We start from the raw sequence: 13,039 nt of genomic DNA on the forward strand, positions 1-13,039 counted from the left end.
GGAAGCCGTCGGTGCAGAGGCCGAGGTACGTGCGCGGCGTTGCTCCTGCCGCGGCGTACTTGGCCCGCAGGCTGGTGGCGCTGTCGCGGCCGTAGATGGGGAAGCTGACGCTGCCGCTGGAAGTGTCGAAGCCCGTGGCGCAGATGATGGCGTCGACGGGGCGGTGCGTGGTGCCGTCGGCGGTCCAGATGCCGGTGGCGTCGACGTGTGAGATGGGCGTCGGGATGACGGTGACGGCGGGGGAGGAGGATAGGGCCTCGAGGTAGCCTGGGCCCGGGGTGAGGCGCTTGCAGAAGGGCGGGAAGTCCGGGATCAGGTGCGAGATGAGTTCGGGCTTTGCTTGTAGGCGGTCGCGCATCTGCTGCTCGAACGACGCCCGGGTCGCCTGGGCGCGCGAGGGGTCGCCGCGTTGCGAGATGGCGTAGTTGCCCTGGAGCTTGAGTTCTAGGGATTTGCGGTACTGCACGTACGCTGCCGGGTCTTGCTTCCACACTGCCTTCTCCTCGGAAGTGTACTCGAAGTTGCCGCTGCCGGACCATGTCCGCTCTTTCAGAAACTCTTCGCCGATCTGGTTCGTGATCCACGTCTTGCCCCGGATGTAATGGTCCATGGATCGCACTTTGCCGGCCAGTGCTGGGACAATCTGAATCCCGCTGCTTCCTGCCCCGATGACTGCAACTGCCTTGTCCTGGAACGGAGAACAATTAGGACTATATCTGTTATTGGAGCATCGAAAAACGCACCTTCGGATCAAAAGCGCCATTCCAATTGGCACTGTGAAGCAGATCTCCCTTGAAGTCATGCAATCCTTTGATGTCAGGCCACCGCCACTCATTCAGAACTCCTGTTCCAGTCATCAAGACGTCTGCTGTATCTTCCACCAGATCTGCCCCATCCGAGCCGTCAAGCTTCTGCAGCTTGACCGACCATTTGGACTGGCCTGCATCCCAGCGAGCCTCGACGCATTTGTGTTGAAACCTGACGAGCCTCTCCACGTCATACTTTCTTGCCACCCTTTTCCAGTACGCGAGGATCTCGGGAGCCGATGCGTAGAATTGACTCCAGTCCGTCGACGATTCGAAGCTGAGCTGGTACGAGTGCGATGGGACATCTTTCTAAAAATCAGCACTTGGCTATTGCAAACCCATGGGGTCAACGTACCGCACGCACAACCTGGATATCTGGACGCCAGAGTCAGCAGCCTTTGTCATTATGCCGCATTGTGTGCCTTGCCTGTTCTCGTACCATGTCCCCCCAACATCGGCATTCTTCTCGTACATCACGAGCTCGATTGTAGGCACCATTTTGCGAAGCTGGATCGCCCCGACAATTCCTGACACCCCCGCACCGATGTATATGACCTTGAGTGGTCTCGGCTCATCAATCAGTCGTTCGGATATCACTGGAGATGCAAATCCGTTCTGGCCTCTGGCAGCCGTCATTTCGAGAGTAGGACGTGATGTGGTACACAAATAATCAGATTTGCTGATGAATGGGTATTTATCTCAAGAACGTTACTTTACTCGTAGTAGTGTTGTTGGAATTGTGCATTTTCAAGGCTGATTCGGAACGACATTCCGAAGGAAACAGATCACTGACATCCTTGTCAATGGATTCCCCACATCTCTTATCAGTTGGGTTGATAGGAAGGCCTTCCGCCCCGTGATAGGAAGGCCTTCCGACACATGGCTACCCCGCATTTTCAGATCTCCCCGCGTATGACGGGGGTGAATCTCTTGTCCAGATGCATTTGTTCACACATTTGTTTTGTATTCGTGTTTCAGCTGTCCGTTCATCGAGAAATTACAATGAAAGTCAACAGAACGCATCATTATGCATCTAGCGATGCGCTTTCAGCATGACGGCATAATATCATGGCCTCAGTACCGATTTTATTTCATGTCTGCTACAGGATCGCACTTGGTTGCGGTACATGAAGATGAGACCTGCTTCAAAGCTTCTCTCCACAGCTCAGCTCGCTTATCAACCACTTTTCTTCTTGCTAGTGCCCGGATGCTTGGCCATGCGCAAGATTGACTGGCTCTACTTACTAAGTGGAGTAAGTCGAACCATCAGCGGAGGCTTCTCCCACAAGGTGTATGCCTTATGATTGGCCCATTCAATGCTCTCCTCACAGAGCTCCATATCGAATGCCCATAATGTCCTCGCGAGAATGAGTCGCATTTCATGATACGCCAAGCTGAGAGGAACATGGTCAGAAAAATCCTCAATGCTAATTTGCAGCGCACTTACTTTTTTCCAAGGCAGTTCCTTGGCCCGAATGAGAAAGGCTGCAGGACGTCTTTCTTATCCGTGTCAAATCCAGTGCCGTCCATCCAACGCTCCGGTAGGAAAGATTCAGGTTCGCGAAAGTTGAGGGCGGACTGGTAGGCTGCGAATTGGCTGACGAATGCCCTTGTCTTTTCGATCTCGGTGTTAGTAAGATGGAATTCTGGGCAGATTCTAGTACTTACACCACCCGGGACCCACTTCCCACAGATTGCCGCTCCGCCTTCGGGTACCTGACGTGGGAGCCCAAGAGGCACGGGCGGATACATTCTGAAGCCTTCGTTTAGACAGGCCTCCAAGTATGTCAGCCTTTGTAAGTTGACCAAGTTCATGTCCTCTTCTGACTCGAAGGAGCTGCGGATTTCATCGACGAGTGTGTGTAGCTTGTCTGGGTTACGCAGCAAGTGGTACGTCAACCCACTAAGCAGGGTTGCCGTAGTTTCTGTCCCGGCGAGCATGAACAGCGCCGCGTTGGAATGCATCTTAGGCCTGTCCAAAAGTCCGCCATTGCGTAAGGTGAGACCCCAAATATCTGCCTTTTCTGTCGGAGAAGCTAGCCGGTGCTCGACGCGGTCAACAGAGTACTGGAAGTGGTCTTTTCGCATCTTGAGGAGGGAAGCCGGCACGACGAATTTCCAGATGAGGCTAAGGATTGGATATTCCTGAGCAACGCGGAACATATCAGCGGCCTTGAATGCGCCGAACACTACTGATACCCAAGGAGAGTATTGTGAGTCTTCAATCTGATGGAGTGATTCCCCAAAGGTAAGGTCGGCCATGATGTCGAAAGTGGTGAAGTTGTACAACTTGACCATGTCGAAAGGCTTGTCGGACTCGGATGCTGATTCCCTGGTTTTAGAGATTAGTAGATCTACGTAGTGTCGGATAAGCGGCTCCTGTTCGACTAGCGCTTTTTGCGAGAAGGCGTGAGAAAAGATCTTCCGGACACGGCCGTGCTCGTCGTCGTCGGCCTCGTTAAGCACCGAATTTGCGCCGTTGACGGCTCTGGTGTAGAACTTTCGATCCTTGATAAAGCTCTTCTTCCCACCCGTGCGGTGTCCGTAGATGTCTTTCCAGGCTTGGGCGTCAATGTAGCTTAATCGTGTTGGTGATACACGAACGACGGCGCCATATCTTTGGTGTAGAGCATGATACCAAGATATCTGTCGTCCTCGAAGGGCATTCCACCAAAAGGGCAACTCGGTCGCGGCGTTCAACTTCGGTCCAGGATACTTGGCCAGGGGGCTGAGGTACACGCTGTACAATGTGCTTCCGATGAAGTATAAGAAACACTAACAAGACAATATTAGCAACGTCTCAATCCAGCTCTAGGGCTTCACTCACACAGCCAAAAACGCCCCAGAGTAAATGGCTAGAGGATTTCTGTGCGTGATCTCCCGTAAATTCCATGGCTCAGAATGTGTGGCGTCTGGTGGATGACAGTTTAGTCGAAGTTGGGAGGCGCCGTCTTTATAGTTGGAAAGTTTAGGGATAGTTGAAAAACGCCTTTGCTCGGCCGAACATTAGAATTGTAGCTACCCCTCACTCTCCTAATCTATCACCACCGAATAGGTATACGAGTAGCGGGGCTCGGCTAAATTCTACAACCCAGTACGGCCGAGCCCCTTCCTCTCTTGGTTAATCTATCATCATCGAATAGGTATACACATATGTGTAGGTCGGCGCTGAGCTGAGCTCTACAACCGAGTACGGCCGAGCGGCTTCCTCTTTTAGTTAACTTTACAACCGAGTCCGACCGAGCGTCACACAGCATGTATGCATCTCACGTCATCTAGAATTATGGTTCACCTGATAGGCCAGCAGTTCATTTACATAGTGCGCAGCCGAGAAGGGGCAGCCTTCGAAGCGGTGCCGAAAGAGAGCTAGCCTCGGCGTCGGGCGGGGAATAAGCACCGAACGACCTTCGGCTCGGCCCGTCGGGCCCTTCGGAGTCTTGGAGAAAATAACGAATGAACGGGGAGACAGTATCGACAGATTGCAAAGCATTGCGCAATAATGCGGCGGCTATTCCGCTACGTAACAATCCTGAATAAAACACCACGCGTTCCGCAATCACCTACGGATGCACCTTTCCTTTGCAGTGGGTCCCTTTCTCGCGCCGTTCTTTGAATCTAATTATTTCTACCATTGACCGTTCGGCTCAACAACACCATGAGCATATCGGGCAGGCTGGTACGGCTGATTCGCAAGAACGACGTCTCGCCCGAGGTGTTGAACTGGCAGTATCAAGGAGCCGGCACCTATGAAGATCCATACAGAGTGACATGGATAGAAGAGGACGCAGGGAATCCTCAGAATTTATCCAAGACGCGCAAATGGATCGTTACAATGCTTGTAGGCATCCAGGTAGTGCTAGGTTTACAAGGTAGACCAAAGACTGTAGAACTTCAACTTGGTGGATGCGCGAACCCCTGAAAGTCTAGCCACATCACATCATCTGGAAAACAGAGCCCGGGAAGCTCGTCAGCCCAGGCGGCGAGGTCAGTCGGGAGCTGTGTGGCAGCGCCATCCAACGCATTAGATGAAGGCACAAGACCTGCCAACGAGTGGTCCTCTTGGCCGATTGAAGAAGAGTTAGGGTCCCCCAGGCAAAGCCGCTGCAACTGCAACTCCCTGGTCTTCCTTGCGCGGTCCAAGAGACCCTGTACCGGGTCAATGAGTCTGCGCATGCGGGGCTGCAGGGAACCATCTCTGGATGGCAGCTGAGCGGCCATGACAACAGGCCATGCTCTCTCAGCAAGCTTGTCCTTCCTGCCCTCGCACAGCTGCGCGAGCACAAGTACCAGTGGCTGCAACAGTGAGTTTGATCTAAAACCTGGGCTGCGCCCACCAACGGTAGTATCGGTGGCCATGGAGTACCACGACTCGAGTGCCTCCAGACAGACTTGAAACACGGTGTCCTTGACGTCTTGTGAAAGAGGTTGAGCTCGAAATGGGCGATGGAGCAGAAGTAAAAGTTTGCTATGGAGGAAGTGGAACATGGCGCGGGTGCTGCGCAGTAACGGAGATGGCTTTGTGCCATTTGCTACCAAGTACTGCTCCTCGACCCTGGTTGCAAAGTCGGCGATGAGGACTGACTTTTGATGCATCTTCCCAGGTGGCATGCGAGCGATGCGGTGCATGATGTCGAACGCCTCGAACATGACCAAACTCCAGGTCATCTCGGTGCAGCCCTTGCGCGGCTCTGGAAGCACAGTCATGTCCAGGTCCAGGTCAGCATCGCGCACGTGCAGCGGCATGCGCGTGTCGAAGAAGAGGTCAAACAGAAACGACTCGGCGCCGCGGGCCTCGGAGATCTGCACGTCAAGCACGCATATCTGCCACCACACGCGGCGGCGCATCTCGGCAGTAAATGGCGAGAGAAGGCCGTTGGCTTCGCCTTCGCGGTGGAGGCCCATGTGCTGGGCAATGCGGATCGTCAGCCCCGACAGCGTCCACAGCTCCTCGGCTTCACGTCCTTGCACGTAGCTAAGCAGCAAGACCAGCGCCTGCATCACGCTAAGCTCTTGCGTCGCTAGAAACCGGGCGGTGCTGAGAGCCCGCTGCAGGGCAGTCTTATACTTGAGTATCAGGACGTGGCGGTCGTCGCCCAGCTCGGCAGCGCATTCGTCGGGCCGCAGGCTGCACACCACACAGTAGCAGATGGCGAAGAATAGAGGCCACATGGTGATGGGCGAGCTCTCAGCATCAAACTCCAAGAAGGACGGGGCAGCCGTTGGCACGTGGAGTATCTTGAATAATGGGTCAACGCGCTCGACAAACTTGTCCCAGTACCACGGAAGCTGTCGGCGCGGCGGGAGGTAGATTAGAGGGTCGAAGGCCTGCTGGTCCGTGCGCCAGAAGACACTTGACGGCTCGTCTCCGTCATTGCAGCTCTCCACAGTCATATTGCGTCGCTCACCGGCCTGGACGACGGCGGTTATGAGGCATTCCCAAAGCTGGAGGAAGGGGATATTGCGTACCTCGGCATGGAATCTAGCCATCAAGCCGTTGCTAAACCACATGGACCTACCCTCACGCACTTCCAACCGCCCGAAGCTCTCGCTGAGTTGGCCGATAGCATCGATGCCCTCAAGGCTGGGGCTGGGACTGCCGCCGAAGTTACTGTTGCCCGGCGGCGACGACGACAATGACGCGCTGTGTGCTTGATCCAGAGCTTGCGGACGCTCGCCCTGTCCAGCCACGTCCATGCCCGCCACCATCCCTTCCAGCTTCCGTAGCCTTTCGAGCATCTCCCTCTGCCGCCGCGACTGACTCCGCCGCTGCCGGGGCGGCGTGGGAAGGTAGACGCAGTCCGTGTGCATGCGCACGCAGTTGCCGCATGGTTGGCCTTTGTCGCACCGTACTTTGCGTCTGCGACATATCGCGCACGCACTAGAAGCGGCGTGTGGAGCCGGCGGCATGGCGCTGCTGCTGAGCGTCGGTCGGTGATATTGCCTTGTGTTCCAAACGCGTAGCCGATATCGGGGATCCTCGTGTCAGACTAAGACTGAAATACTTCAAAGAGACGGCTCCGTCATCACCCGCGAGCTGCAAGTAAGTGTGATGTAAGATGTGTACGAGCGAAGAAAGACACGTCCAAAAGTCCGAAGAAAGTTAGCGAGATTAGTCACATGACCCATCATGTGAACACCCGTGACGCTCGGCCCTTAGGGACAAGATTAAACAGGGAGATGGATGCAGTAGCCACTTTGTTTCAAGAGCATATTCATGTCTGCTGCAGCATCGCACTTGGTTGTAGTACATGAAGATCAGGCCTGATTCAACGCGTCTCTCCACAGTTTTGGAAGAGGGCCCCCCAAACCATACAGAGGATCTTTCTCAGGGATAGGGACTGAAGCACACTTTTTCGCCAGCTCACTTGTCTTTTCCGGCGTGTCTTTCGCCCAATTAATGTCCCACCTTGAACCATCAACCAAATCACCCTTGCTTGTCAGCTATTCGAGCGTGTGAATCATTATAGATGGCGCATACCTCAGGATACAATCCAATGTACTCATATTCACCTTCAGACTCAATCGAACAGTGACTGATGCCGGCCTCGAAATCAGTCAGTAATAGAAAGCTATTCATCGAGGAACTTGTTCTCACCGGCAATACAAAGATGTCGCCCGCCTGTGCGAAAAATGTCTTGCCAGTGACATTTCCCTCCTCGTCGACATCCGCATCGAGAGGCGATTTCCCGAGCTGATAGATGCTGCTGCCGCGAACGATGCCATAGCACTCGTGAGTGTTGGAATGGAAGTGAGGGACCTTGAACGTCTTCCAGTGTCCGCCCTTCAGCCAGCCATTCCTCTCGATCGAGGTGAGAATGTTTTCGGGGCTTGTGTCCGAAAGGGCCTTCCGGTAAACCACGACCGGGAGCGCCGAGTTGGGTGAGTGCGGCGTGGGCTTGACCCAGAATGTCTCAGGTTCGACTTTGTTGACTGCCATGTTGATCCAATTACAACCGTGTAGAAGAAATCTGCAGACTGTGTCTTTGGCACTTTGACAAGAGATAGTCCTAGTCTCTGACTTTGAATTACTTGATTGACGGCAATCGGATGAGCATCCGTAGAACCCCGCTTTCGTCGGAGGGGCACTTACGCGTGCTCGGTACTTGGTTCCGCTCTCGCCGGAAATGCATCCGAGCCAAGTATGCCTAAGTGGGAATAAACAGAACAGGCGACTGGCTTTCCTGGTCAAAGCAGAATAAATTTTTGGTTCAAAAACTCATGGTATCTCGCAATTGCTCGTCTCGATCAATTGACCTTCGCTGAGTTTTGGAACGGAATCGATGCTCAACCACGACGATTTTATACCAGCAATGGAAAGCGCAGAGCCTCTATCCACAACGGGATGTGGTGACCGTGCGGCAAAGGCGACTGACCCGAAAGGTATCGACCTTGAGCCAGCGGCCAGCTTCGTGGTTGCAGAAACCGGTCCACTTGAGAATCTACGGAATGGAGAGCTCAAGCGCTCATTCACTCAGCGTCAGGTCCACGTAAGTCAGGCGTTCTATAAAGCATTGACGTCTCCACCACTAAAGCCATGCAGATCATTTCTCTTGGTTCGAATATCGGAAGTGGCCTGTTCATCGGCATTGGGAAAGCGCTGGCTGTTGGCGGGCCAGGCTCCATGGTCACAGCCTACTTTCTCGTCTGTACCTGCGTCTGGGCCGTGTTACAGACACTTTCGGAGATGACCATCGCCTTTCCCACTTCGGGAAACATCATCGACTACGTGGATAGATGGGTTGACCCAGCTTTGGCATTCGGCTTCGGGTTTGCAGAATGGCTTGGCATGACTCAGTTATCGGTAGCTGGTTGAATATATGGCTGAATCAGATGACAGGCTGGACCGCCATCGTGGCCTCGGAGGCCGTGTTCTTTACCATTCTCGTCGACTACTGGGGACAGGGTGGTATACCCCAGGCCGCGCTTCGTAAGCCCCACAGCTTTACCCCTATAGCCTTCTGAGGAACTGACGGTATGAGCCACAGTGACTATATTTCTCGTTGCTTGCACCGCAATCTTTCTGATGCCAAACACGGTATTCGCATGGTTCGAATATGTCACATCAGTGATCAAGATCATTCTCTTCCTACTGATCATCGTCACCTCTGTTGCGATTCTCTGCGGCGCCGGACCGAACGGCTACGTACATGACGCCGGTGCTTGGACCGAGTTGCCTGCATATAAGAACGGCTTCCAGGTATGTGACTTAGTCTGAACGATATCAACAAAGCTGAATGCGTCAAAGGGCTTTGCAGACTGCGCTCTGCTCGCCGTCTGGGCCGTTGGCGACCAAATCTTCATCGGCATCATGGGCGGCGAAGCAAAGCTACCGCGTATGAGCATGGGCCACGCGACAACGTTGGTCCCATACCGGGTATTTGGAATCTACATGACGTCCATCATACTAGTCTCGTTACTCGTGCGATCCGACAACGACCGACTTCTTGGAGGATCCGGTGCCGCCACTTCCCCTTACATCATCAGTCAATTAGATGTGGGAATCGTCGTCATTCCGGACATCCTCAACGCCGGAATGATCATCGGGGTGCTGGCGATCTCTGCCGAGGCCGTTTATCTTGCATCCCGCGTACTTCGATCCATGTCACACCAGAAACTCATACCCGAGGCCATGGCGAAGGTCGACAAAAGGGGACGGCCGTTCCCGGCGTTACTTATCACCCTCGCGGTTGCGGCAATGCTGACTTTCCTGGGACTCAGCTGTAACGTACCCACCCATGACAACGTGTGGGAGATGGCTGACTTGGCGCACAGCAGGAGGTACCGTCGTTCTCAACTGGCTCGTCGCCATCACGAGTTCTTCGTTCTTCACATGCTGGATCATCGTTTCCTTCACCTCTTTCCGATTCCGAGCCGCTACTGAAGCGCAGAACGACCAACTCTTCCAAGAGCCCTTTTCGTGGCACTCCACCCGCTGGCCTCTTGCTCCCCTTTGGCTTATGGCGAACTGCTTGCTGCTCTTAGCAGCCTGTTTCGCGGCCGGGATAGCACCAGTAGTAAGCTCAACCCCTGTTCCTCTTCTAGGAGAAGCGGTGCTCAGCCAGCATTGTCTAGGACGGCAGAAGCTTTGATGTCGGAAATTTTTTTCAGTACATGATTGGGATCTTGTTGATTGTTGTGTTCACTTTGGTGTACAAAGTCGTAATGCGGACACAGTGGCGAGATCCCAAATTCGCGGACTGTTCCACTGGTCGGAGAGGTTTAAGTTTCGAGGAAATATCCATGCTGGAGGAGTACTACAAGATGTCTGTGTGGCGTCGGTTTGGCACATACGTTCAACTGTGGTAGCAACGGGACCCATAGATAATATGAAGAGATCATATTGATAATAAACGAGTTTCAAGGGATAATTAACCTGTCACCAACTGAAAAATGCATCGTGACCTTGATTGAGGAAGCCTGTCAATTAGTCTGGGCTTGTTTTTTTTTTTTTTTGAAGTGTGTATCGAACCCTTTTACACATCTTCCACGTCATCTGCTTGTACTCTAGCATTAATGTTCCTTGCATCTGTTATGTCCTTGCACTGGTTCATCCAAAAGCAAATTTCTTCCAACATCATGTGCACTTAGTTGTATTGAGAAAATACGCCGAAATACAAGCAAGCTGATCGTAGTGTCCACCTTTCTCAAAACTATTCATAGCCACTAATCTCACGCTCAAGGTAGCCACGACTCATCGAGGCTGCTCGGCTCAAGAAAAAGGTCGTTGAGTCTGACTTGGTCCGCAATGGAAAGTATCGCGTCGGAGGAAAGACCGTAGCTGGTAAGGAACCCACCACCACGGCCGCTCATGTCATCCGAACTACCTCCTTGGTGCATGTCACGATTCGGATGTTCGCAGATCTCGAAGGGCTCGATGGACATATCCTCGAGGGCCATTGAAGCAGCCTGAGGCAGCTGCGGGGAGAGGACCGTTTGAGAGGTAGGATCGGCAAAGGTCGTAGGTGGAGTGCCGTCACCCAGCTTGCATAGCAGATCTTGGAGGCGCTTGAGTTCAACTTGACGGAATCGAGCAGGTCGGTTTCCTCGGGTGGCCATTTCTTCGAGGATGGCGTCGGCCCTTTCTTTCAGGCCTCGGTCGGGAATCATCCGTGGAAGGAGTGCTTGCACGATCAAAACGACGATACATGCAGAAAACACAAATTCCAAATGGAATGGAAGGAATGTCTCTGGAATAGATGTGTTGGTAATGCCGAGAAACTCGGACCTGAGATGAGTTTACTTACGGAGCATATGATTCTCGAGTTGCACTGTCAGTAGCTCAATGACCTTGACGGCAGAGTTTGCGCACGTCTGGATAAGAGGCTTGTAGTGGGAGGGCACCTGGCCTGAATCGTGCTGCTCCGAGTGCTTGTTTATTCTCTCCTTGAGTAGAGATAGCAGGACGGGACGTGTGGTCAAGATAGCGCACTAGGCGGCCCAAACTTAGTAATTACTTGCGACACAGAACTCGCAATCCTTACCTGGTGATAGGAAAGTGTGATGTGCGTGACGGCCGTCAAGTCAATATCCACTGCACTTCTTAGTCTGCGGCCCGTGGTATCCTCAAGCTCCCGAGCAAGTTGGCCCAATGACCTCAATGCTGATTTTGTCTGCTCGAAGAACGATCTGCTCATGCTTGTCTCTGGGATGTAGACGGCTATCAGATACAGTCAACGTTGCAACAGCCTTAATCCGGTGCAAACCTCTCACTTACTCCGTAAAACCTTTGAGGCAAGGCGGGACACTTGCACATGGAGACTGAATATAGTATCCTTTTGGGATGATGAATTCAGAGCCGGCCATGGCGCCGATATATCGTCGTCGTGCACCGTTGTCGGACAGCCGATTGTTGAAGACAGATGGCGGTCAAGAATATACACGGTCCACCAAAGATCATGGTAGCGGCCCGAAATCTTGCTTCCGAGTTTCTCGGTTGGCAGCCGTGTATGCAACCCGGCTAAAAGTGCAACACGCACAGACTGTCCTATCTATTGCATTCCGACACGGTGTCAATACAGTATAAAGACATTGGCGAGACGTGCCGCATACTCACATACGCGTAAGCTGACTCTTTCATGTCTCCGCAGTAGAGATACAGGGCGACGAGTGCAAGTACTTCAACGGCCAAAACCCGGTCGGCACGTACGTCAGGCGCATCCGGCATGATGGACATTGCGCGTGCAAAGAATTCAAACCCGGCCGGGCTATGGCTCTTCGGGCCAGGCGACACGAGAGCTTTGCCAAACGCAAGGATGAGAAGCAATTGGATGTACCACAACCGTGATTCCTCGATCTTCTTGCGCGGGTCTTGGTAGAACTGCTCGATCTGCGCTGCGCACTCTTCTTCGTCGAAGAGGCGGAGAACTTGACCCAGGTGAAACTTGACGGTATTCAGGAGATACATGGTGTAGTCAAGCGGGGGGATGCCGCGGACGTCGGGCGGGCCGTCAGCTGTCGAGCGGCTCCATCGCATGGAATATGTGTCGCCGTCCAGGGTGAATGGAATGTCTTCCAGTATGGTCTCATCAGCAAATCCTTTGAGCAATGTAGTCGCTCGTAGCATGAAAGATAGGTTTGAGACATTGCCAATATAGACTGGGCAGATTAGTAACGAACCAATTAAGGCAAAATGATAGAAGTGCCTACGCCATTTCTTGTCCTGGTAGATGTCCGGTATAAATGATGGGTGGGCGGAAAATGGACTGGTGCTTGTCGAATCTTCCTGGTTGTCTGCGAGCTGTTCAGCCCTTCGTGGGCTTAATGGTGTCGGCGGTGGTTGTTCCTCCCATGACGCTGTCGCTGTTGGTGTCAGCCGTGATCAATCTTCTTTGGATCCTCAGGTAATCCACACCAGCATTCTCGTTGGAATCGCTGAAAGCTGAGTCATGGCATCTTTTGCGATACAGAGGTCGTTCGGCCTCATCCGCCTGTTCGGCCTGGCGCTCGAGAGAGCGGAGATAACTGGTACGGTCAGCCAAAGTGTTTCTCAGTGCTGCACAAGCAGGGAATTTACGCTTTCGATATCACGACCCTTCTGTTCTCTTCACAAAATACACACGGTATTGAACGTCGCTCACACGAGAAGCAAGGAGCAATGCCTGAGCATTTGATTTTGCTTTTGCGGCATGCCTCGCAGCTGTTGACCAGCAAAATCAACTTAAGTAACCAGGATAGAGAGGTTCAATCATACGCGCTACTCGTCCTTTTTCTCTTTGCTGTGTCAGGGCTACCCT

General features: G+C 53.1%; 3 protein-coding genes across 3 annotated transcripts; 1 reads left to right on the forward strand and 2 right to left on the reverse strand.

The window, feature by feature from the left end:
• Positions 1-4,697: 4,697 nt before the first annotated feature.
• LTHEOB_2963 (C6 transcription factor) lies at positions 4,698-7,743 on the reverse strand (the record flags this gene model as incomplete). Its single annotated transcript, XM_035511833.1, has 4 exons — positions 4,698-6,640; positions 7,172-7,235; positions 7,285-7,350; positions 7,402-7,743. 4 exons carry the CDS (start codon positions 7,741-7,743, stop codon positions 4,698-4,700), a joined length of 2,415 nt encoding a protein of 804 aa, XP_035363689.1.
• Positions 7,744-8,116: 373 nt separating this feature from the next.
• LTHEOB_2964 (AAT family amino acid transporter) lies at positions 8,117-9,687 on the forward strand (the record flags this gene model as incomplete). The annotated part of the gene is made up of 5 exons (XM_035511834.1): positions 8,117-8,293; positions 8,347-8,452; positions 8,644-8,733; positions 8,792-9,003; positions 9,052-9,687. The coding sequence occupies 5 exons, from the start codon at positions 8,117-8,119 to the stop codon at positions 9,685-9,687; spliced, it is 1,221 nt and encodes a 406-aa protein (XP_035363690.1).
• Positions 9,688-10,481: 794 nt separating this feature from the next.
• LTHEOB_2965 (uncharacterized protein) lies at positions 10,482-12,369 on the reverse strand (the record flags this gene model as incomplete). Its single annotated transcript, XM_035511835.1, has 5 exons — positions 10,482-10,993; positions 11,051-11,234; positions 11,288-11,463; positions 11,521-11,794; positions 11,860-12,369. The coding sequence occupies 5 exons, from the start codon at positions 12,367-12,369 to the stop codon at positions 10,482-10,484; spliced, it is 1,656 nt and encodes a 551-aa protein (XP_035363691.1).
• Between the last annotated feature and the right edge of the window lie 670 nt (positions 12,370-13,039).

Source organism: Lasiodiplodia theobromae, assembly GCF_012971845.1.
Source record: "Lasiodiplodia theobromae strain AM2As chromosome Unknown scaffold_7, whole genome shotgun sequence".
NCBI lineage: Eukaryota > Fungi > Ascomycota > Dothideomycetes > Botryosphaeriales > Botryosphaeriaceae > Lasiodiplodia > Lasiodiplodia theobromae.